The 26,360-nt window shown below is 47.6% G+C and overlaps 2 protein-coding genes across 2 annotated transcripts; both read left to right on the top strand.

The window, feature by feature from the left end:
- Positions 1-1,466: 1,466 nt before the first annotated feature.
- LOC136517999 (tyrosine N-monooxygenase) lies at positions 1,467-3,675 on the top strand. The gene is made up of 2 exons (XM_066511652.1): positions 1,467-2,667; positions 2,803-3,675. Exons 1-2 carry the CDS (start codon positions 1,642-1,644, stop codon positions 3,436-3,438), a joined length of 1,662 nt encoding a protein of 553 aa, XP_066367749.1. The 5' UTR covers positions 1,467-1,641; the 3' UTR covers positions 3,439-3,675.
- A 5,871-nt stretch (positions 3,676-9,546) lies between these two features.
- Positions 9,547-11,203, top strand: LOC136518624 (cyanohydrin beta-glucosyltransferase-like). Its single transcript, XM_066512299.1, has one exon. It carries the CDS (start codon positions 9,593-9,595, stop codon positions 11,066-11,068), a length of 1,476 nt encoding a protein of 491 aa, XP_066368396.1. The 5' UTR covers positions 9,547-9,592; the 3' UTR covers positions 11,069-11,203.
- Positions 11,204-26,360: the final 15,157 nt, after the last annotated feature.

Consider the following 26,360-nt stretch of genomic DNA (forward strand, 5'->3'; position numbering starts at 1 on the left):
AAAGAAAAAGAAAAGGAACCTTTAGTCCCGGTTGGGGTTACCAACCGGGACTAAAGGGTGAACCGTTAGTCCCGGTTGGTGTTACCAACCGGGACAAAAGGGTGCGCCAGGTTCGCTCGGCTGGAGGGCCAAGGTCCCTCTTTAGTCCCGGTTGGTGTTACCAACCGGGACTAAAGGTCCCTCTTTAGTCCCGGCTCGATGACCCGGGACTGAAGGTTCCACCTTTAGTCCCGGGATCGTTGTCCCGGCGCGGTAACCAGGACTAAAAGCTGTTACCGCCCGGGACAACAAGTCCATTCTGTAGTAGTGATTTGTTTGCCTACTATATTAGGATATATCTATTAAATTTTTTTACTTTATTAAAATACTTATGTTTCATTATATTTCATATTTTATTGAATGTGTATTTAACTTAGCAAAAACAATTGGGTGACCATTCCTTTTTATTGTGAATGACAATATAAATGTAGACGCTCACGTATATTCATGTACACACACTCTTATGATCAAACACACGTCCTACTCCACTATGAGAACTTCTGAAATACTAAGCCGGTAGATTTTAAAATTCATGAGTCATCACATGCGCCCCAATGTCGATATACACGGTCGTCTACAACGTGAAGAATAGCGAGCATGGTTAAATCGTCAAATACTAAAATAAATCTAGAAAAATTAGAGCCTAATCCCAAGACAAAAATCTAAACAAATAAGCTACAATCAATTCTCATATTTTAAAATTCTTCGACCGCCCCCCCCCTGTGCATAATTCTTGGCTCCGCCACTGCAGGGTTGGACCCGGCACTGCCACATCAGGTGCAGCGACGAGGAGAGGGAGTGCGGTAGGTCCAATCCTTGGCGGCGGCAGTAGTGGTGCCCGTGTGGTGGCGGCTCGCCCTCGTGCTTGCCCAGTGGCACTGGCTCACCCGCGCGGCAGCGAGGGCTTGCCCACGCGGCGGCGATGGCTCGCCCGCACGGCGGTGGTGATTCGCCCATGCACCCACGCGCCGGCAGCAGCTGCTCGCTCGCTCGGCATGGTATTTTGGGTGATACGAAAATACGATGATCTGTAAGTGGGTCCGATCTCGTTTTAAGGGTAGAAAATGGTATGGAACATGTATAGGAACAATTATGATGGCAAGTTTCCAAATAGGTGAATAGTGATGGCATATTTCAGAAATGTGAAAATTGTAATGGCATGGATCAAATAACCCTAAAGAATGGTATAATATTGTAATATAGAAAACGCAAACGGTTCGAATTTGTCCCCTCTCCACTTTCATGCTAGCGCACACAGTTGGCTGCATGTTGTGCTCATTCTGCGCTCCCACATGTGCATGCTGCATGGTCGATGCGCTGCACACAGTTAGCTGAGGCACTGTGCATGCACGCGTGGTTGGTGCCGATCCAGCACCATAAATACCCATCACGGGCTGCCCTGTTCTGCATCAAGCAGGAGCCTGCACACACAGCTAGCTAGCTAGGTCATTGGGTGATCGATCAGTGAGCTCTCTCTTTGGCCTAGCTAGCTGCTAGCAGTGCAGCTAGCCAAAGAGAACTCAGATCGATCATCACGGTCGCTGCTAGCTGCTCGCTCCCACACACACTGCACGCACCGTCTCCGTGTTTGCTAATTTGACAATGGCGACAATGGAGGTGGAGGCAGCCGCCGCCACGGTGCTGGCTGCCCCCTTGCTGTCCTCCTCTGCGATACTCAAACTGCTGCTATTCGTAGTGACGCTCTCGTACCTGGCCCGAGCCCTGAGCCGGCCACGCAAAACCACCACTAAGTGCAGCAGCACAACGTGCGCCTCCCCGGGCGTTGGCAACCCGCCGCTCCCGCCCGGGCCCGTGCCGTGGCCCGTCGTCGGCAACCTGCCGGAGATGCTGCTGAACAAGCCGGCATTCCGCTGGATCCATCAGATGATGAGCGAGATGGGCACGGACATCGCTTGCGTCAAGCTCGGCGGCATCCACGTCGTGTCCATCACCTGCCCGGAGATCGCTCGGGAGGTGCTCCGGAAGCAGGACGCAAACTTCATATCCCGCCCGCTCACTTTCGCGTCCGAGACGTTCAGCGGCGGCTACCGGAACGCCGTGCTCTCGCCCTACGGCGACCAGTGGAAGAAGATGCGTCGCGTCCTCACCTCCGAGATCATCTGCCCGTCTCGCCACGCGTGGCTCCACGACAAGCGCGCCGACGAGGCCGACACTCTCACCCGCTACGTCTACAACCTCGCCACCAGAGCCGCCGGCGACGTCGTCGACGTCAGGCACGTTGCTCGTCACTACTGTGGCAACGTCATCCGCCGCCTCATGTTCAACAGGCGCTACTTCGGCGAGCCCCAGCCTGACGGCGGGCCTGGGCCGATGGAGGTGCTGCACATGGACGCCGTGTTCACCTCCCTCGGCCTCCTCTACGCCTTCTGCGTCTCCGACTACCTCCCCTGGCTGCGGGGCCTCGACCTCGACGGCCACGAGAAGATCGTCAAGGAGGCTAACGAGGCGGTGAACAGGCTCCACGACACGGTCATCGACGACCGGTGGAGGCAGTGGAAGAGCGGCGAGCGGCAGGAGATGGAGGACTTCCTGGATGTGCTCATCACGCTCAAGGACGCCCAGGGCAACTCGCTACTGACCATCGAGGAGGTCAAAGCGCAGTCACAGGTAAAGTACATGCATGCATCTTGTTTATTGACATGGCAGGCATATGCATGCATGCATTGGGTAATCCGTGTAATTGGGTACATACATCTACATGAAATATATATAATGAACTCATATCGATGTGTACGCACGCAGGACATCACGTTCGCGGCGGTGGACAACCCGTCGAACGCCGTGGAGTGGGCGCTGGCAGAGATGGTGAACAACCCGGAGGTGATGGCGAAGGCGATGGAGGAGCTCGACCGCGTCGTCGGCCGGGAAAGGCTAGTGCAGGAGTCGGACATCCCGAAGCTCAACTACGTGAAGGCCTGCATCCGGGAGGCCTTCCGACTCCATCCGGTGGCGCCCTTCAACGTCCCGCACGTCGCGCTCGCCGACACCACCATCGCCGGCTACCGCGTCCCCAAGGGCAGCCACGTGATCCTGAGCCGCACGGGGCTGGGCCGCAACCCGCGCGTGTGGGACGAGCCCCTGCGCTTCTACCCAGACCGCCACCTCGCCGCCGCGTCCGACGTCGCACTCACCGAGAATGACCTGCGGTTCATCTCCTTCAGCACCGGCCGCCGCGGCTGCATTGCGGCGTCGCTCGGCACCGCTATGAGCATCATGCTATTCGGAAGGCTCCTGCAGGGGTTCACCTGGAGCAAGCCGGCCGGGGTGGAGGCCGTGGACCTCAGCGAGTCCAAGAGCGACACCTTCATGGCCACCACATTGGTGCTGCACGCCGAGCCGAGGCTGCCGGCGCACCTCTACCCGGCCATCTCCGTCTGATTAATCGTCCGGCCAGTCATTATATTGTATGCATATAAGACGAGCGAGCCTGGCGTGATCACTTGCATTGCATGTATCATCGATCAGGCTCTCTCACGTGTACTGGATGCAATAAGTTTTTCCGCGCTTGATTTTGTGGTTGTGCGTATTCTGCACACCGACCGTACGTAAGTGGCGACAGCGTTCAGCTTTGTACCGAGTTAAAAATTATTATTATTATCGACAATAATAATTGCATTGGAGCTTTGCTTGAGTGTATCTATCTGGCTATTCACTCGTACATGGTTTTTTGTTTTGTTTATTATTATTATCGACAATAATAATTGGAGCTTTGCTTGAGGGGGGAATATATGTACGTATCTTGACTGAAATTTGAGGGGGAAATATGTATGTATGTATATGCCGAATTTCATACCATTAGATGTTCTAGAGAGAAATCACGCTCAACACCTTCTCTATAGTGTCATTTTAGGATTAAATACTGCGCGTGAGAATGTGTGAAGAAATAGACTAACGATGACAGGCTGTTATCTCGCGGCACCGCCTTTAGAAATACATTTTAAAATACAGTTAACAAGCAGCTAGGGTTCTCCTCTCTATATAGAGACGCTAGAAATAGAACCACGTCTGAAAAAATGGATGTGCCTATGAAAATTATTTTTTACTAGTGATGACGCAATCTCTATTCGTTAGTGTATACGGAGTATATGCCTAAGCCCCTAGGTATCTGCAGCCTCCCTACTTCCTCACGCCCTTGTCAAATCAAGATCATGCCTCACTCAAATATACTAGGCTTTTCCCAGTGTGTCATTATAAAAGATCGTAATCCCTGTGTGCCCTTGAAAAAATTCAGCGGTCTTCAGCGTCACTACTCCAACTTTTTCGTGTCCTCCATGCCACTTCCGTCAGTTTGGGCTCTAACGCCGTCAAACTGCAGGTGTGAAAAGACGAAAATGTTCTTAAGTTCAAATATGTTATTAATTTTTTTTAGCATCTTAACGACTTCAAATGAAAAAACTCAAAACTAGAAAGTTGTAGATCTCGTCGAGATCTATAATTTTCATAAAAAATTATTTTCATTTAATTTCACAAAAAAATATGATTTGATATGATTAATATATCTTAGAAAAATCATATTATTTTTTTTGGAATTAAATGAAAATAAATTTTATATGAAAATTATAGATCTCGACGAGATCTACAACTTTCTAGTTTTGAGTTTTTTCATTTGAAGTCGTTAAGATGCTCAAAAAATTTAATAACATATTTAAACTTAAGGGCATTTTCATCTTTTCACACCTGCAGTTTAACGCCGTTAGAACCTAAACTGACGGAAGTGGCATGGAAGACATGAAAAAGTTGGAGTAGTGGCGCTGAAGACCGCTGAATTTTTTCAGAGGCACACAAGGGATTACGATCTTTGATAATGGCACTCTGGGAAAAGTCTCCAAATATATTTGATGGCTCCTGTTGAAGTTGACGCAAAAAAAAAACCAATAATTAAGGAGCTGCAAGTAGACATGCATATTTTAGTTTATGTTTTATAATTATTTTCTAAAATAACTTATATTATTATTTACATGTAGATTTGAGGATTATATTTTAAAATATGTTTTATAATAGTAGAGTTAGTCAATTTAAAAAATAAACTAAATTATAATTTTACGTTATATTTCATAAAGGCATATACGGGTAAGTTAGATGCAAACATAGGATCTTGACACACTATGCAGCTACCTACTCAAGTCCATGCGGTGTAGGTAGAGGTGTTCCCTGCTATTGGACTTGAGTCAAGGCCCTGTAGACGAGATTCACTCTTCTCTAGGAGCCGGCCCGGATCCGCATGCAATGCACCAGCCGTCTCTTTCTGTCAAATCCAGCCGGCCGGGGCGGCCTCGCATGCCAACGAATCGGATCGGAGTCGGAGGAGGGGATCGGCGGGGTACTGCACTAAAGAGTGTCTGGAGAGCACCGTGCATGCTAGCTAAGGATGGCAATGGATCGGGTTTGGGGCGGATATTTGTGGGTTTTGGGTTCTGCGGGTTCGGGTTTGAGGATGGTTTTTCACCCATGGTTTTTGGGTTCAGGGCCCCGAAACCAATCGGGGTCGGTTTCGGGTTTGGTTTTCCATCCGTGGATATCCAATGGATATCCGAAATAAATCATTTGGAATTAAAACTCATGTTTTATAATATACTAATAATAATTTGTTTACTTAGATTATTAAATTTATTTACAGTTGACTCATGAAAATATTTATTATTTGTTGCCTCTTGTTTATACATGTGAATATGTGTATATATATCCGCGGGTTTTGGGTATCCATTCGGGTTTCGGGTATCCGTTCGGGTTTCGGGTATCCGTGGGTTTGGTTTTGGTGATGGATTTCCACCCAAATCGGTTTTCGGGGCGGATTCGGGTTTCGGTTTTGGGTGCACGGAGACTCCACCCCGATCCGAACCCGACCTGTTGCCATCCTTACTAGCTAGGGAGGGCTGGTGGCCTCGGCTCTCCCTGGTGTTCGGCCGGAGACGATCGCTACATAGAATATGATTTTTAGGGGACGGTTTGCTCTGCCCCACAAATGATATATTTGTAGGGGCGGTTTCTAGATCGCTCCTACAAATCGATTTGTAGGGGCGGTTGGTACTATAGCCGTCCCTATAAATCGTTTTATAGGGACGGTCTGAGAACACCAGCCGCCCCTATAAATCGATTTGTAGGGGCGGCTATAGTAACAACTGCCCCTATAAATTATTTTTCTGCCAAAAAAAATTAAATTTACAATTTAAATTTCACCAGAACATATATTTTTCATGCACAACTCCATCATGACTTATCTTCTTCTGCGATTGTACTGAAACTCAATGACAATACACATTTATTTATACCAGATTATAACAAATATGCATTTTAGAGAATATATGCTGTAAAGCAAGAGAAATTATGTTGACTCGGGTCAAGAAGTGAGATCACTTGGAACAAAAACCAAATGAACTAAAACAAGTAACCAGCTAAAATCCCTAGCAGATTCAGTCAAAGAGGATTCTAGAGTTTGTTTTATAAGAAATATGAATTTCTAAAAATACCAAAGCATCAAGAAATCTTTTGAAACTAACAGATTGTTCAGCAGGTTTTTTGTATCCTGTTCCAGAACCATTTTGCAAGAAGACCCGAGGTCTTCCTTTGATAAATAAATAAATACTAGTGGACCTCAAAGAAATGGCTTTAATATCTTGCATTCTTGTAATATAACTCTATTAAGAAAGTGTATCAGATTACAACATGCTAGAATGATTTTCCTCATCTTTTTTAAACAGGACACATGTTACAAATGTGCAGAAGCTGAATGCAGAATTTCAAGCAAAAATCCCGATGGGGTGATAGGAGTATCATATTATTTCACTTTGACAGATAAGTTTCTGGGATTGTAAAACCTGAAATAAAGCAGTTGGACCCAATCGATTACAATGTAAATCCAGCTGCTAGCTACACTTGCTAGTGATGTACAAAGCCTAAAGAGATAAACTAGCAGCTGCATTTTTCACCTGAGAATTCAAGCCACGCAATTTAATACCGTGCTGTTGCTACACTTTGTCGCTGAATAGCTGCTAGCTACTGTTGTCGTCCACAATAGAAAAAGCCAGGCTCGAGCTGTTGCTGCTGAAAAAGACAGTAGGGAAACCCATCAAAAAAGAACATAGTGTTGCTGAAACTGCAAAGTTGCACTAAAATGCCTTTTCTGTCAAACTGATATTGCTGAACAGAGATAAGCCACTCACATTAGTGATACTGCTGAATAGAGATAAGCCACTCACATTACTACCCTGCAGTTGCAGTGCTTTGGTGCTGCACTTGCCAACGGGATTCGCCAGCCCCGCACTTGCTGTTGTGATGCCGCATTTGCCGTCTCCCTAGAAGTGCTAACGTAAATTAATTATTATGTGACGTAAACCAAAACTAATAGCAAGTAGAATGCCATGCTAATTAACCGAAAAGCAAGGAAAAAATAAAAACAAAGAATGCGAGGCAACTGATTACTCAAATCATGCATGAGCTAGCATGGACACCTTGTAACTAGCTTCATCTAATTCATTAACTACATACTGCACTACTGAGTTGCAACTTGCGAGTACTTGGTTCTACAGCTGATTGCACTTGTCATTCAACAAACTAGACTAGATAAGTATGGAACAATTCAACAACCGATAAACTTCAGGCTGCGCTAAAATAGTACATGATACAGTTATGTATACAGCAAAAACAGTATCATTTGTTCATCTGAAACTTGGTTCAAAAATATATTCTGTGATCCATCAAATTAATCAAGCTATAAGGCACAATAGACAATCCACAAAATGCTCTGCCTACTACATTCAGTCGACATCTAGTAGACTATCTAAGTATTTTTGGTGCTTTTCAATTAGCCTGATAAGCTGAATCCCTAGTAAAATTTTACGAAACCCTAGTCAAATTTTACACATTACAACTCCAGATCGCCGCGTTGTCCCTCCCCTACTTCCGTAGCTGTGAAAACCCGAACAAGCAGATCAGAAAGCGAATGGAACGCAATCGAATCGAAGGATAAGGATAAGGAGAGGGATTGTGTGAGCTCACATCGGACTCCTGGATGATCCTCCTGGCCTCGTGGAGGACGGATGGGGAGATGAAGACCCCTCCAGAACCCTAACTTCGGCCCCACCGCCGCCTTGGGCGCTGCCTCGGCCTCCACCTCCTCCACGGTGTCGTATCTAGCGCCATCGCCCGCGCTAGTGCCGCATCCAGCACCGCCTCCGCTGTTGCATTCCACACTAGAGGATTGGGAGAAGTACGGGCTGAGAGAGGGTTTGGCAAGGGGGTGCGTGGAGAGAAGAGGGGGACGGCGCCGCCGCTGCCGCCCTCCACCGTGCGCTGCGGCCCCTCGTCCACTACAGCAGTGGTGAGGGAGAAGATGCGCGAGATCCGCTACGACCGCACCCCGCGCACTGCTGCTGCCTCGCCCTCTCCACCGCCCTCCTCCACTATGCGTTGCTGCCGCCACTCACCCCCTTCTGCTCCTCCTCACAGATCCGGTAGAGGGAGAGTGGGCCACTCCTCACAGATCCAGAAGAGGAAGAGTCCGAGAGAGCCGGGACCAAGGGAGGGAGAGATCGAGAGGCAAGAGAGAGACGGGGGAGGGAGGAACCAATCGAGATTTGGGAGTGTGAGATGGGAGCAAGTAGGGAGAGGAGCCGTAGACCGAGAGTGCTGGCGCCCACACCACACGGTGTCGGACGGGGACTCAGTGGGGGGACGGCGGCGGAGACGTGGAGGCGCGGCTTCCCGGCGGCGTCGGGAGGCATCGGGAGGTGGCCGGGGGCAGGGGCGGCGGGGAGGGGCGGCGTGGGGGAGAGACGGACGGGCTCGGTGGAGAGGGAGAGCGAGGGAGAGAGAGAGAGAGAGGGAGTCGAGACGGAGAGAGAGAGGGGAGGGAGCAGATATTTTGGATGGATACTGACAGTACGTGAGGCATTTGTAGGGGCGGCTCAATCACCAGCCGCCCCTACAAATAGAAATACTAGGGGCTGTTGGTGAGTGAGCCGCCCCTACAAATTTTACCTATTTATAAGGGCAGCTCGTATCACCAGCCGCCCTAAAAAATTTATCTCGTTGCTACGAACCATTTTTCACGTAGTGGATGACGATGGCTAGCCCCGCCGGTCGCCGTGGGCATGCATCCCGCCGGCGCCGCCCGGGTCACACGGACGCGGGAGGGCGTGGCCAGCGATCGCGAGCGAGATTTCCGGGATATGGCAGCGGATGGCCACCTAGCCAATCGCAATCGCAATGCAATTCGCAACACGTTGTTGGGTGGTTGGTGCAGTGGAGCTGTCTTCGATCCCTCCTCACCCTGACCCACCTCGCAGAGGCACACATGATGCACGCTAGCTACTAGATGCCGATCCATCCACGGCGCCGCGCCGCGCCGTGGTTGGTTGCCGCACCACCACCCGCACCGCACATGACCTGACGACCCCAAATCACAGCACTGCCTGCTCTTCTCAGCAGCGCGCCGCCCTATAAATGATGCCCACGCGATCGAGCACGCACACGCACCACCACCGCTCCAAGCTCAGCTCGCACGCCTCTCGGGGTTGGGGATTGAACGCGCGCCATGGGCAGCAACGCGCCCCCTCCGCCGACGCCGCACATGGTGCTGGTCCCGTTCCCGGGGCAAGGCCACGTCGCGCCGCTGATGCAGCTGGCGCGCCTCCTCCACGCCCGGGGCGCGCGCGTCACCTTCGTCTACACCCAGTACAACTACCGCCGCCTCCTGCGCGCCAAGGGCGAGGCCGCCGTCAGGCCCGCCGCCACCTCCTCCGAGAGGTTCCGCGTCGAGGTCATCGACGACGGCCTCTCCCTCTCCGTGCCGCAGAACGACGTGGCGGGGCTCGTCGACTTCCTGCGCCACAACTGCCTCGACCCGTTCCGCGCGCTGCTGCGGCGCCTGGGGCACGAGGCGGAGGAGCAAGGCGCGCCGCCCGTCACTTGCGTCGTGGGCGACGTCGTCATGACCTTCGCGGCGGCCGCCGCCAGGGAGGCCGGCATCCCCGAGGTGCAGTTTTTCACGGCCTCCACATGCGGACTCATGGGCTACTTGCAGTATGGCGAGCTCGTCAAACGAGGCCTCGTCCCTTTCAAAGACGCGAGCCTCCTGACCGACGACGGGTACCTGGACACGCCACTGGAGTGGGTGCCGGGGATGAGCCACATGCGGCTCAGGGACATGCCGGCGTTCTGCCGCACCACGGACCCCGACGACGTCATGGTGTCCGCCACGCTCCAGCAGATGGAGAGCGCCGCCGGCTCCAAGGCCCTCATCCTCAACACCCTGTACGAGCTCGAGAAGGACGTGGTGGACGCGCTCGCCGCCTTCTTCCCGTCGATCTACACCGTGGGCCCGCTCGCCGAGGTCATCGCGTCCTCCGACTCCGACTCCGGCCTCGCCGGCATGGACATCAGCATCTGGCAGGAGGACACGCGGTGCCTGTCGTGGCTTGAAGGGAAGCCGGCCGGCTCCGTGGTTTACGTCAACTTCGGCAGCATGCACGTCATGACGGCCGAGCAGGCGCGGGAGTTCGCGCTGGGCCTGGCGCGCTGCGGCTCCCCGTTCCTGTGGGTGAAGCGCCCCGACGTGGTGGACGGCGGCGAGGTGGTGTTGCCGGAGGCCCTACTGGACGAAGTGGCGCGCGGCGGGGGCCTCGTCGTGCCGTGGTGCCCGCAGGCGGAAGTGCTCAAGCACGCCGCCGTGGGGCTGTTCGTCTCGCACTGCGGGTGGAACTCCCTGCTGGAGGCCACGGCGGCTGGGCAGCCGGTGCTCGCCTGGCCCTGCCACGCGGAGCAGACCACCAACTGCAGGCAGGTGTGCGAGGTCTGGGGCAACGGCGCGCAGCTGCCCAGGGAAGTGGAGAGCGGCGCGGTGGCCCGTCTGGTGAGGGAGATGATGGTCGGGGATCTGGGGAAGGAGAAGCGGGCGAAGGCGGCGGAGTGGAAGGCGGCGGCGGAGGCCGCGGCCAGGAAAGGCGGCGCGTCGTGGCGTAATGTTGAACGCGTGGTGAACGACCTGCTGCTGGTCGGGAGCAAGCAGTGACAAGCATGATGGATGACGATGGATCCCATTGGCAGATCGAGTTTCTAGTTAAAATTCCCCACATTCCCCACGCCGGTGGTGCTTTGTTGCAATAAGTGGTTCTGATTACACAAATGAAATAATTTCCGTACTTCCCAAAATTACTCTGCTTTCTTATATTTTAAAAAAACATGTAAATATGCAAATAAACGTACAGTTCATTGTGTGGTCACCTAAATGATTTACGGCTCATAAATTTTATATTACGGTTAGATCATCCATTCTAATACGCATTGAAATTAGACTCCATATTCACTACAGGATACTGATTAATTACCGAGTGTGATAAACACTCGGCAAATATGGATAAACACTCGGTAAATTTTTTACCGAGTGCCACACTCGGTAAACATGACTCGGTAAACAACGACTCGGTAAAATTAGTTTACCGAGTGTCAACTAACGGGGCACTCGGAGAATAAATTTTACCGAGTGCTACGCCGGCACTCGGTAAACAACTACGACGTGACGGTCGTCAGTCCCTAAGCTTGCCGTTAACGGCGTCGTTTACCGAGTGTTAGACATAGCACTCGGTAAACAGATAACCATTTTCATGATTAAAACAATTCCGCAAATATTTTTTTCCTAATATAGTTTACCGAGTGTACCGGTAACACTCGGTAAACATGTAACTCATTTACCGAGTGTTCCACTCGGTAAAAAATGGCACATATATCCGAGTGGGTTCATGGCACTCGGTAAAAAATGGCACACTCGGCAAAATTAACAGAATCAGAACCAATTTGGTTCTGTTCTCTGTTTTACCGAGTGTAACACTCGGTAAACATCACCATTACCGAGTGTTACACTCGGTAAAACTTGTGCACAGTATTTTTTTTGTTTGTTTCAGTGCATATCCAGCCACAATTAACAACAATTATAACAGAATATCACAGTTACCAACAGATAGACAATATATATCACATATATGTCCACAAATGTCACATCCACTCATTATAACCAACATATAGCTACAACAAATGTCACAAGCACAATGCAAAGTCCACAAACACCATCAACATGTCCAAAGTCCACAAAGTTCAACCCACTTCTAAGTTCAACATACAAACAAGTGAAACATGGTCCTGTCACATGGTCGGAGCCCTACCGAGAAACGGAGACAAGTCCAAGTCTTGATCGTTGTTCGATCCAGCTGTAGAAGGTCCCTGGAATGAGGGAGCAAAAGAAAATAAACATATTTGTCAATTAATCATAAGGTAGTATGCCAAATTCAAATATTCCTTCGAAAGACCAGTTAACAGTGACATCAATATATAGGCATATAATAGATAACACATATCAAGTTAGTTGCTGTTTAGTTCTCCTCTATGTGCAAGATATCGTCACACATGGTCGAGTAGACTGAACATGAATTGGGCAAACACCTATGTACTCATGTAGAACCTAACATGATGCCTTTCAAGGTCTGAACAATATTACTAATAATCTAACTTATACATGTATGTATCCTACTCTCTTCTAGGTTCTAACATGATAGTGTTGACTGTAGCACAATCTGAACTGAAAAAGCCTTTCAAGATGAAGAGTGACTCACAGGAGTGCCGTCGCGCGGAGGTGGAGGCACCAACGGTATCATCGGCGGCGGCGGAGGCGGTGGAGGCTGGCCCATGCTCTGAGAAAAGCTGGCCATGTACTCGTACCAGGCCTTCTGCGACTGCTGGAAGGCCTTAAGCTGGGCCTGCACTCGCGCCCTCTCCTGTGCCAACTCGGCCTGGTGCGATAGCTGGAGGGCCTGAAACTGGCTCTGTGAGGCCTGCTGTGACTCCTGCAGGGCTTCAATCTGGGCCTACAATTATTTATCACATAGTTAGAATGCAAATAAAGAACGGGTAGAAAATGAATGGACAACGAATGCAACAGAACTAACCTGGAGTGCTACCACCTGGGGCTGTGAGCGTGGGCGTATGGCCGGGCTCGAACTCGTGCTCCGGGCTCTAATCTGGGCGAGTGTCTGAGTGTTGGCCGTGTCTATGGTGCTGTTGCCCATATAGTACCTCCCGTGTGGCTTACCTGGTCCCAACCTCATGACGATGTCACCCTCGAGGTCAGCGGTGCTCGGATCAAATTCTGGCCCATGGATCTCTCTCGCCATCGCCGTGTACTCGCTGAGGCGACTGTACTCTCGCCAATAACATGTGGGCCTGGTACATGATTACCGAGTGCCCAGATCTACGGCACTCGGTAAACATACAGGTGGGCCGTGGCTAACCTTTACCGAGTGTTTGAGGCACACTCGGTAAAAGTATCCATTATTTCATGCAAAACAAAAATGAAAAAATGCCAATTTAATCCTAAAATTCACCAAACTTTCACATGAACTATTTCATGTCATCTATTTACTATCTAAAAAATTCCAAGTTCAAATCATAATGTTGAATTTCACTCTTAAAAGAAATCCTACTCGTCATTGTGAATGTTTAGCGTCTCTTTGGGAGATGTACCGGTTCGGCAGCGACGAATGTAAAAATACTTCCGAAACGTTATGAAAATTTTTCTATAACATAGATGTATGCTTCAATGTTAATTCTTCCAATCTCGTGATTTATCGAGTTCGATTTTAATTATTACAATTAAATTTACACGATATGTACCTAATTATCATAAAGAATGAAAATTTTGTGAAATATAGTAAATAAATCGAAATAAACACCATATTTTGGAATGGAGTACTAAATATCATATGTGGATAGAGGAAAAAGAATGAAGGGAAAAACAAGAAATTTGGTTGGATTTTACCGAGTGTTGCGCCAATACACTCGGTAAAAGATAGTGTTTGCCGAGTGTTGTGCACTTACACTCGGTAAAACTTTATTATTACCGAGTGCAAATACTTCTACACTCGGTAAACATGTCATGCCGTGACGCCGTTTGGCGCACGGTTGGTATACTAGGTGACGTGGCACCTCAATACCGAGTGTCTGTTTTTACCGAGTGTGCCCCTTCGGTAAAATTATAGTTTTACCGAGTGTCTGAAGTTACCGAGTGTGCGGACTCGGTAAAGCGGTCTACTACCGGGTGTTTGTGTTTTCCGAGTGTTGGCACTCGGTAAGTAATGTTTTCCGAGTGCCCCGACTTTTGACACTCGGTAATTGTCGGGACACTCGGTAACTAAACAGTCTCCGGTAGTGATTATCATTGAACGTGCAAACGCACGCGGTTCTCACTCATATGATCGCCGGTCGCAAGCCTACATCACAAAGGAGACAAGAAGCACTACTTGAAACCTTATTATCCCTGTGTGCCACAATACTGTCAAGGAAAAAGCAAAAAACGTCAAGGAATGTCTTTTGTCGGGCTACCAACAGTCAAATCCCGTCAATGATAGAATATACGAGATTTCCGATAGAAACTTTATCTCTAATGGTAATTTTCTAACGGTGATTTGACAAAATATTGTTGTGTCTTCAGTTTTTTAAGACCAATTGACAACTGTTATGGTATTTATTTTCCCTTAGGATTATCGTCAGGGATAATTCAATTTTTTTTGTGTGGATGCGTTGTAATTTCTTTGATAACCTACTATCAAGGAAATATATACTCACATTATTATTATTATCGGTTGTATGTTATTTTCCTGTAAGTCTCACTTCAAGGAAACACAAATATTTTTGTTGGTTCAACACAATTTGTCTGTAGGTTTCCCTTCAAGGAAACACTACCGGATTCAGCTTCTTTGCCGATATACACTCGACAAAGAGCGCTCGGTAAACAGTTTATCGGCAAAGACCTCTTTGCCGAGTGCACTTTATCGGGCACTCGGCAAAGCCTTTGCTGAGTCTTGACCTTGACACTCGGCAAAGAAAAGTCGCCGTGACGGCGAGCGCCACCGTGACGGCGGCTTTGCCGAGTGTCAAGGTCAAGCACTCGACAACGGTCGCCGCTTTGCCGAGCGCCATTGACTTAGACACTCGGCAAAGGTGGCCACTGTGCCGAGTGCCACTGACAAGACACTCGGCAAAGATAGCCTATTTGCCAGGTGTCTTGACAGGACACTCGGCAAATAGGAGACCTTTGCCGAGTGTCTGGCCCGTTGCACTCGGCAAAGCTGTAATGTTTGCCGAGTGCAATGGCCTTTGCACTCAGCAAAACATGTTCCTAGGTAGTCACTTTGCCGAGTGTCATGGCCATTGCACTCGGCAAAGTGACTGAAAACTACCTTTTTTATTTGTTTTTTACGTCCCATCCAAACAAACAGAAGATATATATAATAAACATCACCAACATCACATATATATCATCAACAACACATATATATCACCAACACCACATATATATCACAAATGTCACATATATATCACAAACGTCACATTTCTCACAATATATCACAAATAAGTTCACAAGTAATCCAAGTGCTCCATCATCTACAACCACAATTGCAAATAGAAGTACCATTAACAACCACAAGAATCTTAACCAGATGGCCAATGAGACTGATTTGGTGAAGGATTCGCTGAAGCATGAGGATCGTTCGATGCCGCCGATTGATTCTGCACAAAGGAGAAGAGATTGCATGTGTGAGACAAGATAAATATATACCATACATGAATAAAACTTTCATACTCCACTAGCTTTAACCGTAAGCATGAACATACAAGCTAAAACATTTATACTCACAGGAGTAGAATAGTGAGGAGGTGGAGGTGGAGCGAATAGCGAAGGTGGCGGAACTACACCCATAGCGGCGCCAAGACTTTGCATGTACTGAAGAATCTCCGCCATCCTCCGCTGCTTGTCGAACGATGAATACTTGCCACCCTTCTGTAACCAAATGAACCCCAGACCTTCCTTGCATACTGGGCATGAGAACTTCCCATGAACACACCAGGCGCAGAATATCCCATATGCCAGGAAGTCATGCAGGGAGTAGTGGTACCAAACATGCATTTTGAAGTTTTTCTTTGTAGCTCGGTCGTATGTCCATACCCCTTCCTCCCAAGCATGGACCAATTTATCAATCACAGGCTCCATGAACACACCCATATTATTCCCTGAGTGTCCAGGAATTATCAATGATAAGAATACGTTCTGTCGTTGAAAGCATACGCCGGGGGGAGATTGAGGGAGATAACGAACATGGGCCAACATGTGTATGGGGCAGCCATCATTCCATAAGGATTGAACCCATATGTTGCCAGCGCAACACGTACATTACGAGCCTCTTTAGCTTTCTCATGATGAATGCCATCAAAGTGGGTCCATGCTTCACCATCGGATGCATGTACCATCCTGTCAGGATTGTATCATTTGCCATTTTTGTGCCATGTCATCTGTATCGCAGATTCCTCGGTCATGTATAGCCGTTGGATCCTCGGTATGAACGGAAGGTGCCGTAGGATTGTCACAGGAATGTGAAGCTGCCTGTTCTGGCCATCACTAGAATCTACCTCCAGGAACCTAAAGGATTTACACTTTGGACAGTACTTTGCTTCCACATATTCTTTTCTAAATAGGACGCACCCCTTCGGGCAAGCATGTATCTGCTCATACGGCATCTTAAGTGCACGAAGGAGTTTCTGTGACTCGTGCATGCTCTTTGGCAGAAGGTGACCCTCCGGAAGCAGGCTGCCAATAACTGTCAACATATCATCGAAGACGTCTAGACTTAGGCTATATTGGGACTTTAACGCCATTATGCGTCCAATGGCATCCAGTTGAGAAACCTTTGTCTAGCCGTGAAGAGGTTTCTGTGCCGCGGCAAACATGTCGTAGAACGCCTTTGCAGTTGCCTCTGGCTCCTTCTCCGTACGTCCTTCAGTGAACTGTGCCTCGTGATAGTCATTTAACATGTCTGCTACCTCAGCATCAGCATCATAATCCTCGATGCGTGGTCTCACCACCACCTCTCTCAAATGATCGGCTTCACCATTGTAGACCCACCGAGTATAGTCTGACGTAAATCCATTCTTCCAAAGATATTCCCCCATGACCTTCTTCGTTTGTCTTTTCCTGTTTGCACATTTGCTGCAGGGACAACAAATTTTACTCGCTCCTTTAGCAGCCACGCCAAATGCCCATTCCAAGAAAGTATCGGTCTTATCGATCCATTCATTGGTGACCTGACCCTGACTTGCGTGGCCCGTGTAGATCCACTCACGGTCCTCCATCCTCTAATATTTATAGCGACGAGTCATATAAACATCAATTGCATCTACACGACGTTCCTACTATCTAATAGGTGAGGATAGGTCCTAATCCCACACGAGGATCCGTAGATGAGGTTAGTTTCCATGCTCTACTCCTATCCGAGATAGAATTTCGACAGCACCTCCCCACTGTTCTACAAATACACGTCCTGTTAGGGAGAGTGTGTATCCAGAGAACAACAGGGAGATAATGCCGAAACTCTATCTCAGATCGGAGCAGACCATGGAAACTACCCCACCTACGCATCCGCGGGCTGTCCAAAAAACGTGGACAATTCCAAACAGGTACGGTTTTAGATATGGAAATATCTGCATATTTCCAACCGTATCTCTTTCGAACGGGAGACCCCTAACTAGGTTACGTGATCTACAACCATGATATGGAAAGAGGGGTTATACCTAGGGTGGCGGTGGAGTCAGGCTAGTGGGGCCATGGCGGGTCGGTGCAGTGGCGAGGCGATGCGGTGTAGGCAGACCCGCAACGGCGAGGAAGGCGATCGGGGTCGCCAAGGTACTCCGGCTCCGCTCCGACGGGCTCTTCTCTGCAAAAAAACAAACATAAAACTGTCAATACAAAATTTCAGCAGCACCTCCCCTGCATGGTGAGGTTTCCAAAACCTGCAAGAAAACCAATGACACGATGGCCAACATGCATATATATATGAACGGCACGATAGCCGACATGCACAAGATTATATCCAACCACATATATATAACAATGTCACAACCGCTCCTACGACTCCTACGACTACCACCACTGCTACTCTACCACTACTACTACCGCAACTACTAGTAATACTATGACGATGACGACGGTAGGGCATACCTAGTGGGCGTCGTAGGGCGGCGGTGGTGAAGGGGCCAGGACGCCGGTGGACAAGGCGACAGCTGGGGAAGCGCCGGGGACGTGGCAACGGCGGCCGGGGCGCCTCCTCCTCCTCCTTCTTCCTCCTCCTTCTCTTCCTCCTTCTTCCTCCTCTCCTCCTCCTCCTCTCTTTCTCCTCCTCCTCCAGCGGCACGGCGCTGGGGACAGCATGGGCGTGGGCGGGGGCGGCGGCGACGACGACATTGGCGCGGGCGGGGGCGGTGGTGCTGGCACGGTCAGTGTGCATGTGTGCGTGTGTGCGATGTGCGTGGGTCGGCTAGGCCGCCGGGGTTAAATCTCCCCTTTGCCGAGTGCCCCCGATCTGGCACTCGGCAAAATATTTTTTAATTCTCTGCCGAGTGCAGCTGGCCTGGCACTCGGCAAAGAGGGGTTTTAAATGCTTTGCCGAGTGCCACCCGGCCTGGTACTCAACAAAGAGGGGTATTTTTATTTTTTTTAAAAAAATTCTTTGTCGAGTGCCAGCCGTCCTGACACTCGGCAAACCACCTCTTTGCCGAGCGCCAAACTCAGACACTCGGCAAACCATATTTTTTTCACTTTTGACCTCCAAACTTTTTCTGTAGTCCTCATACAATACCTGGTAACATGGAGTACCAGGTATTGTATGAGGACTGCAGAAAAAGTTTGGAGGTCAAAAGTAAAAAAAAATATGGTTTGGTGAGTGTCAAAAAAATTACACTCGGCAAAGGGTTAATGGCGGCTACCGGCGTTAGCGGCGGTGGCCCTTTGCCGAGTGTTCTATTTTGCCAAGTGCCTGACACTCGGCAAACATGGTCTTTGCCGAGTGTTATTGTTTGCCGAGTGCTCGGCACTCGGCAAACCACCTATTTGCTGAGTGCCAGTTGTTTGCCGAGTGCTTTCTTCCTGGCACTCGGCAAATAGTCTCTTTCCAAGCGCCCGATAAAAAGCACTCGGCAAAGTCTAGGACACTTGGCAAAGAAGCCGTCTCTGGTAGTGAAACTACTATCTCTGACGTGACACCACCACCAAAAGATTGGAAGCCGAGAGGAAATATCACAATATTGCATATTCTAATTCTTGTTGTGTTCCACAAAGCATAGATGCAACAAAAAAAGTTCCACCAACTTATACAAAGCTTCAACATGAGCCACCACTGTTATCAAAGAAAAATGAGCCACCATAACAATGGTTTTGCCATCAGAAAGTACAAGTACATCAAGTAGGTTTTATTTTAAACTATTTATTCATAAATATTATTTAGTTTTAATGATTCTTAGTATATTTAATTGTTAAAATAATTATTATATATGTTATTTTATGAGTTGTCATTATCTATGGTGGTTATATAATTATATTCTCTACTTACACAGTAATTTTGTTCTACTAAAACTATCGACAGACAAATAGATATATGTTATCGTCAAAATCTAATAGATATCCGAATGTGTATCAGAATTCAAGACATTCGTTTTGCATTCGTATCCGATAATATTCGTATTCGTATCTGAATTTGAATTAAAATGTAGTGAATAGTGCTATGTGTGTTCGATTCCATGTGGATCCAATCTGAATCCATCCTTAAATATAAGAGTTACAACATAGATATAAAATGACCAACATTTGAAAGGATTAATAACCATTTGCATGAAATGCGACCAGTGTGCGACAAAAGTCACAAATCCAGTAGCACGCATTTTTGTATTTATGTAAATGTGCATCTAGTAGTGCTTGACAACTTAAAACAAACTAGACGGCAGTCAAATTAATTAAAACTAACATTTCAATAAACAAATTAAATCATGTACTATTAATTTGCATATGTGTTGCCGTAAGACGTATATAGACAAAGATCCTCATGATAAGATTAATTAAATTTGCCTAAAATGCCCTAGTAGCCCAAAACAAGTCATAATTCACAAAGGGAATGTTAGAATTTACAACTAGTACATATATAATCCCTCTAAGAAAGGCAGTTAAAAAGTACTCTCCCTCTGTCTAAAAAACTTATGTTTTAAATTTTTTTACACAGGCTAATTCTCAACTGAAATTACTCATGTATCTCTATTTATTGAGAGTGATTCATCATGTTAATTAAGGGAATCAACTGCTAATTAAAAAGAATGCATGGAGGCGTGCAGACCACAATCTCTAACTTATATGGGCCTAATCTAGTTCCAAAAGTTAAAAAATCAGATTTTTCAGACTAATTTTGAGTCCAAATTAAAACATTATGTTTTCTGAAACGGAGGTAGTATATCATCGTCACATTATAAAAGAGTGATTTTTTTGAGGGGCGCTCTCCCTCTATATATAATATCCGTTCCATGTAGATGTTTCAATTTTACACTACTGAAAACTCGAATACTTCTGTGTGTGCAAAAACCCACAGAAAAATACAAATACCGATAGAAAAATATTTTCACAAAAATAGAATGACAGCCGTCAAAAATAGTTTTTCTGTCGGTCTTACACGCACAAGAAAATTACGTTTGCCCAGATTAAAAATAATTTTTCTGTGAGGATATCTACACAGAAAAAAAGAAATAAATGCATAGAAAATACGTGCATTTTTCTGTCGGTCTAGGTGAACTCACAGAAAAATTTCTTTCGCCCGGATTAAAAGTAAATTTCTGTGTAGCCATCCTCACAGAAAAAAGAGTTAAACGCATAGAAAAAATGATTTATTTTGAAACGGTAGCAACAACATATTAAAATATATATTATCCATACAGTAATTTCATGACACATCACAACGTAATAAATATATTCATAGGTGTCTAAATGTTCAGCACATTCATAGATACATAGATGATGTCCAAATGTTCTGGCATCAATACATTCAAAACCATTACCATCTCAGCAATTCAAGTTTAAGCCAAAATGACCACCGATATGCATCATTGAGCCATATAGATAAAACCAAAGCTAGAGCCTCCTAACTAGTTAGTGTGCAAAAGCACAACACTACAAAAGAAGAAACCACCACCACATCCATGTTTTGCAACTAAACACCACCATCACATTTTTGGTCATTCATCCTCATCGAAGAACATAACTGCAGTAGAACATATGACATTAAAGATATTACAAAGGTGTAAGCCTACCTTCAATAACTATGCTAGCAAGTAAAAGAAATGCCTCACTTCTCAAATAAATTAATTTCTAAAGACAGAGATAAGTCTATCAGTTAGGCTTATTCAATTTAGAATGATTCAAACAAATGAGAATGTATTATTTCTGCAATTAAAAGTACAAGATTTTATTTTCCTGTAATTGAACACTTGCTATGGTAACACACTTGTTGCTCTCATCTTCTCCTAACCAAAGTTATTAGAATACACCACTTAAAATTCAGAGCACCAGAGTAACCTGCTCAAGGGCCTGACATGAAACATAAAAAGGAGTGTGTCAATTACAAAAGGAGGAACTTTCTTTAGTTTATATAGGCAGTAAATTCGTCTATAGCATAAAGGCAAGCTGCTTTATAAACAAAACAATGTGTTGTTGGTTAAAATATACTTAAAACAAAGGAGACAGTGAATAACACCTCGCATCAAAATTCAAATTCAAACTAACTACTAGTAGTTTCTGCATGACATGAAGAAATTCGACATAAAAGATTATGCCAACAAGCCTACAAGAGTAATCATGGAGTAAAAATGACATGATATGAAGGCATATAGTCAGGCACACGATCTATGCAGCTAGTTTTCTTTGTGGTTCCTCTAATATCTCACTTTTTCTAAGTTTGTTTTTTCTATAGTATAGAACTAAAAATCAACAATTCTTGCATACTCTAGCTAGCTGTTGACGGTAGTTAACAACCAACTTAAACAATCAATTAAACATGCATAAGGGCATAAATATAATCACCAATGAAGGTTTAGGGGTTTAAACTAATAAATTCCACAAGTTTTGGTGAATCTGTGTTTCTAGCAGGGTTAAATCAGAAAACCGCCAAGGAGGACATAATCGTCAAAGGAAAATACAGAGTTCCACCGCGGTACCTACGTGGGAAGACTCTAGAAGGGTCCAGAAGCCACGTCACCAAAGCTGAGGGCCACCCCTAGTCCTACTTGTCAACCAGCTTCGTATGGCGGTCTCCCACCGCCTTTGAGGATGCATCTAGGCCATTGCTCAAGTCGGTTTAATCCAAGGTCTCACGTTGGACTCTCAGGGCTATATGATCTAGCCCCTGCCTCCCCCAAGAATCATAAGTCATCAAGTCCTTTGAGAAGACAGAAACCCTAATCTCCTCAGAGCTCTTCCTCCTCCATATCATAGCTAGTTAGGATAGATCTAGAGGGAGGCAAGCAGGACTTAGCTTGGATTCCTCATCTTGTCAAGAGTGTGGTTCGGTATAAACTTTGTACCCCTCTCTCTTTTGTTTCTCCATTATTTTATATATGCTAATTACAATTGTTATGGCAATCTCAATATTCATCTTATTCATGTTCTTCATTATGATGTTCATCATCTACTTTGATTATATGCTTAGTACAGCTAGTTTATCATTATGTTTATGCATAAGTTCGTATAGCGCTTACTCTAAGATACCATGGGTGGGTGGTCGACATTGTGTAAGCGTGGTGCTTATATGTTGTTTACCTATGGATACACCCTATATTCTGGGTCATGTGGTAGATCGCGGATGTGACACTCCCGTTGAGTCCTTTATAGTCCACTCCCCGAATATAGACGCACATAGGGTCCGATTACGAAGGTAGAACGAGCTCTACCCTCAATCTTCCTTAGTACTATCCCTTCTATGTAAATATAATGATGATCTTAGCCATGATTACTAGGTTTAATTGCACTAATCAAATATATGCTTTGACTTATAATTAAAAATGACTTAGAAATTATTCCTCTAATATTCTTTCTGACCATGCTAATGCCATAGAAAGGAGTGCTCTAAGTGACTTATCATTATCATTACTTATCATATATACATATCTTATCTTATGACTTATCCCTGTTGTGAGTAGAGTATTTGTTTTGGTTTACTTCTCCTTCAATAATATAAGTTATCAATACATGTCCATGCTAGACCTTCCAGACATGTCAGAACACGAACAATGTTGTGGGTGCCGACATTTATCCTATACTATGGTAGGCGCCAACATTTGCCATACCAGAAGAACATGGTGGAACCTACCACATGCATCTAGCCATCAACAATATTATCGGCGCCGACAAACCATCTTGTACTCGACAACGTGGGCAACAAGACTAGTAGCGCGCGCGCACACACACACACACTCTCTCTCACACACACTTGTAAGGACATCCCCTTAACCTATAAAAGGGGATGCACCCTCTCCCAACAACAACGGACAACAACACGAGATAGATGAACAACAAACAGATCATTCTGACCCACTCTATGCTAGCTTTAGACATCCTAAAGCTACACAGAGCATACGTTCCAATACATAGCGCATGTAGGAACTCCCGTCACTCTCGGCTCTTTAGTCCAGAGTCCGACCAGGCCTCTGACAACCCCAATCTTACTCCCACTTGTTTGTAACCCCACATCAAACTTCGAGCACCTGGGCTCTAGAATAAAGTCACTGACCAACTCAAACTAGACGTAGGGCATGTTGCCTAAACTAGTATAAACCCTATGTCATTGAGTGCTAAGCCATATCTGATCACAACATATGGCAAAATGACAAATATTTACTAGTTGGTCACTTTTTGCACCGATAGTTGGCGCCGTCCATGGGGAAGACGCCATATGTTCACACTTTTAATCATCGGATGGCCCACCTTTTTGCCATGTTGGGCATGACGGGCTCAAGTGAAATGACTCGCTTTGGCTCGTTGGAGTTTCCCACGCTCTCACCTGTTGGGATGTGGGTTCCTCCCATCTTCGACCCATCCCAAGCCTTCCTCTTTGGAAGCCTGGACTTCATCGCTGACTGGCTCGGCATGCTTCACCTTCGCGAGGATGCATTTGTCCTAGCGCCCGTCGAAGGACGAGCGCCCTCTGTCAGCTCTGGGCCACCCGGTGACCTCAATAATGAGATGCTTGCGCTTCGCTCTAAGCCCACGCTGGGCTCGAAGCCCACTGTGAGTAACGTACATATTGTTCTTTACTCGCAATTTAATATCTTCCACAGACTCTCTGGAGGGACCCCGTTGTCCCCACCGCGACCGCCATACAACTGGTTCCCCTATGACCTTGCGTCCCCCATGGACATGTATGCGCGGGGGCTCCGAAAGATGTTGATGCTGCCCCATCTCACATCCGAATTCATGGGGACGGTGGGCTAAGCTCTCGTGTCTTTCCACAACCTCATGGATGACGAGGTTGATAGCGATGGCTCCAGCATCGGCAACGTCATGGCACCTAGCCACCCTCTATCCTAGGAGTACACTATGGCGGATGCTCCGGGATAGTCACTGTTGGTAGCAGAGTCCCTACAGACTCACACCCCTCTGAACCCTCATGCGGAGGCCCTCGTGCATGCATAGGAGAACGGCGAGGAACTACGACAAAGGCGACAGAGCCAGCCGCTAGCCGTGCTGGTGCGTTCAGCGCACCATGCTGCACCACACGGGCGTAACCCGGTGAGCGACGCATGGGGTCACACCTGCCAGGTCTAGCGCAACATCATGGATAGGGGAACAATCCCCCATAGTTCACTCGGGCTAGCCAGAACATCGCCGCTATGGTGATGCTTCTGCGTGGCCTTCCCGAGCCCGTCGACCCCTAGGAGCAGGTGGTCCACCAGAACCTTTGGGCGTTGGTGGAAACCACAACCGTTCAATAGGTGGAGAGCTCTGTATCGCAACACCGACTCATGGCCTCTCTCCCCACCATGGGAATGGGGGCGTACCAGTCAAACTGCTCTGTCTGCTCACCACTACAATCACAAGGCATGGAATAGGAGGACGTAGCTGCACCACGGCCTGACTTGGCGCTCGTTCCACACTAATAGCCTGTACGCAAATGGCTCAGGCCAAACCGAGAGGCTCGCATCTCCCTATTGTGGCTCACGCGCATGCGCCGACCCTAAAGACACGGGGGTACAGGCATGCTCCTCTAACCGGCTGGTGCGCCCTGCCACACTCAGAGCAGGGGAGGGCGACGCCAATGATGCCTCCGAAGGGAGCGATGAATGCGCCCAGTTCACCTCTCGCTCACCGGCGGCATTTGAGCTCGTGGCTCACTTCCTTGATGCAGGAATGTCACCGTGCCTATCTGTATTCCGCCCACCATGGGCAGACATGGCCGCAGGTGAAAGATGCTGCACCGAGGTCGCAACGATGCCCCAGTCTCCGTCATCCTCAGAGGTGCTCATGTCGTCACTCATCTCTATGAGCTCCTCTGACTCGAGCTTCGCCTCCACGTCGCTTTGATTTTTGCCGGCCCGCACCCGCCGGCCGATCTCCTTCTCCTTCTCGTGCCTCCTCCAAGCCTTCTCAGCCCTCTTCTTCTTCTTGGCGTCCACCACCTCCTTTTGGGCAGCTTGCTGAGCCATGCCCTCTGGCACCCTCGAGAGATGCGGCTGAGATTTGTAACCGGTAAGTCCCTACGAAGTGGACGACTTAGTCAAAATATAGGAGAGCAAAAGGGAAAACATGAAATAAGGAGAGGGGAGCATACTAGAGTGGATAGCTTTGTGGCATGGAGGGGTTCGGGCTTTCCATCGAGGGACTCTTGGGCCCTCAGCTGCAGCACCCGGTCGAGCCAACTCCATACCTCATCCTTTGCCAACTCCTCTGGCGACGCATGGTCAGGATATATTGGGCCTAAATAGTTCCACATCGGCCGCCTCCTCTCTGCTAGCGGGGTGATCCGATGGTGGAAGAAGGTGTGGAACACCCGCAAACCATCGAGGCCATGCTGCACCAGCTTCTGAAGCTCTACCGCGATGACCTCCAGCTTGTTCTATCGACTCAAGGGCCCCCATGACCAGCTCTCCCGCCTCTCCGGCCTCCTTTCGATGAACGGCAAGAATGGCGCCTCTGCTGGGTTCCTGATATAGAACCACTCCCCATGCCACCCCTAATGGGAGTCATAGGGGGAGTATGCGGGGTAGGAGCCCGGCGGCCTCGGCTTCTTCTATAGCGTGAAGCCCCCAACCAGTGCGGTCCTGGATAGCTTCCCCTCCAACAAGGCTCACCCGATGAAGATCCATCAGAAGAAGTCCATGTGTGGCTCCATCCTGAGGAAGGCCTCATAGATGGTGATGAAGCTAGCGACATGCAGCACCCCAGTCGAATTAAGGTG

Source organism: Miscanthus floridulus, chromosome 17 (assembly GCF_019320115.1).
Source record: "Miscanthus floridulus cultivar M001 chromosome 17, ASM1932011v1, whole genome shotgun sequence".
Lineage (NCBI taxonomy): Eukaryota > Viridiplantae > Streptophyta > Magnoliopsida > Poales > Poaceae > Miscanthus > Miscanthus floridulus.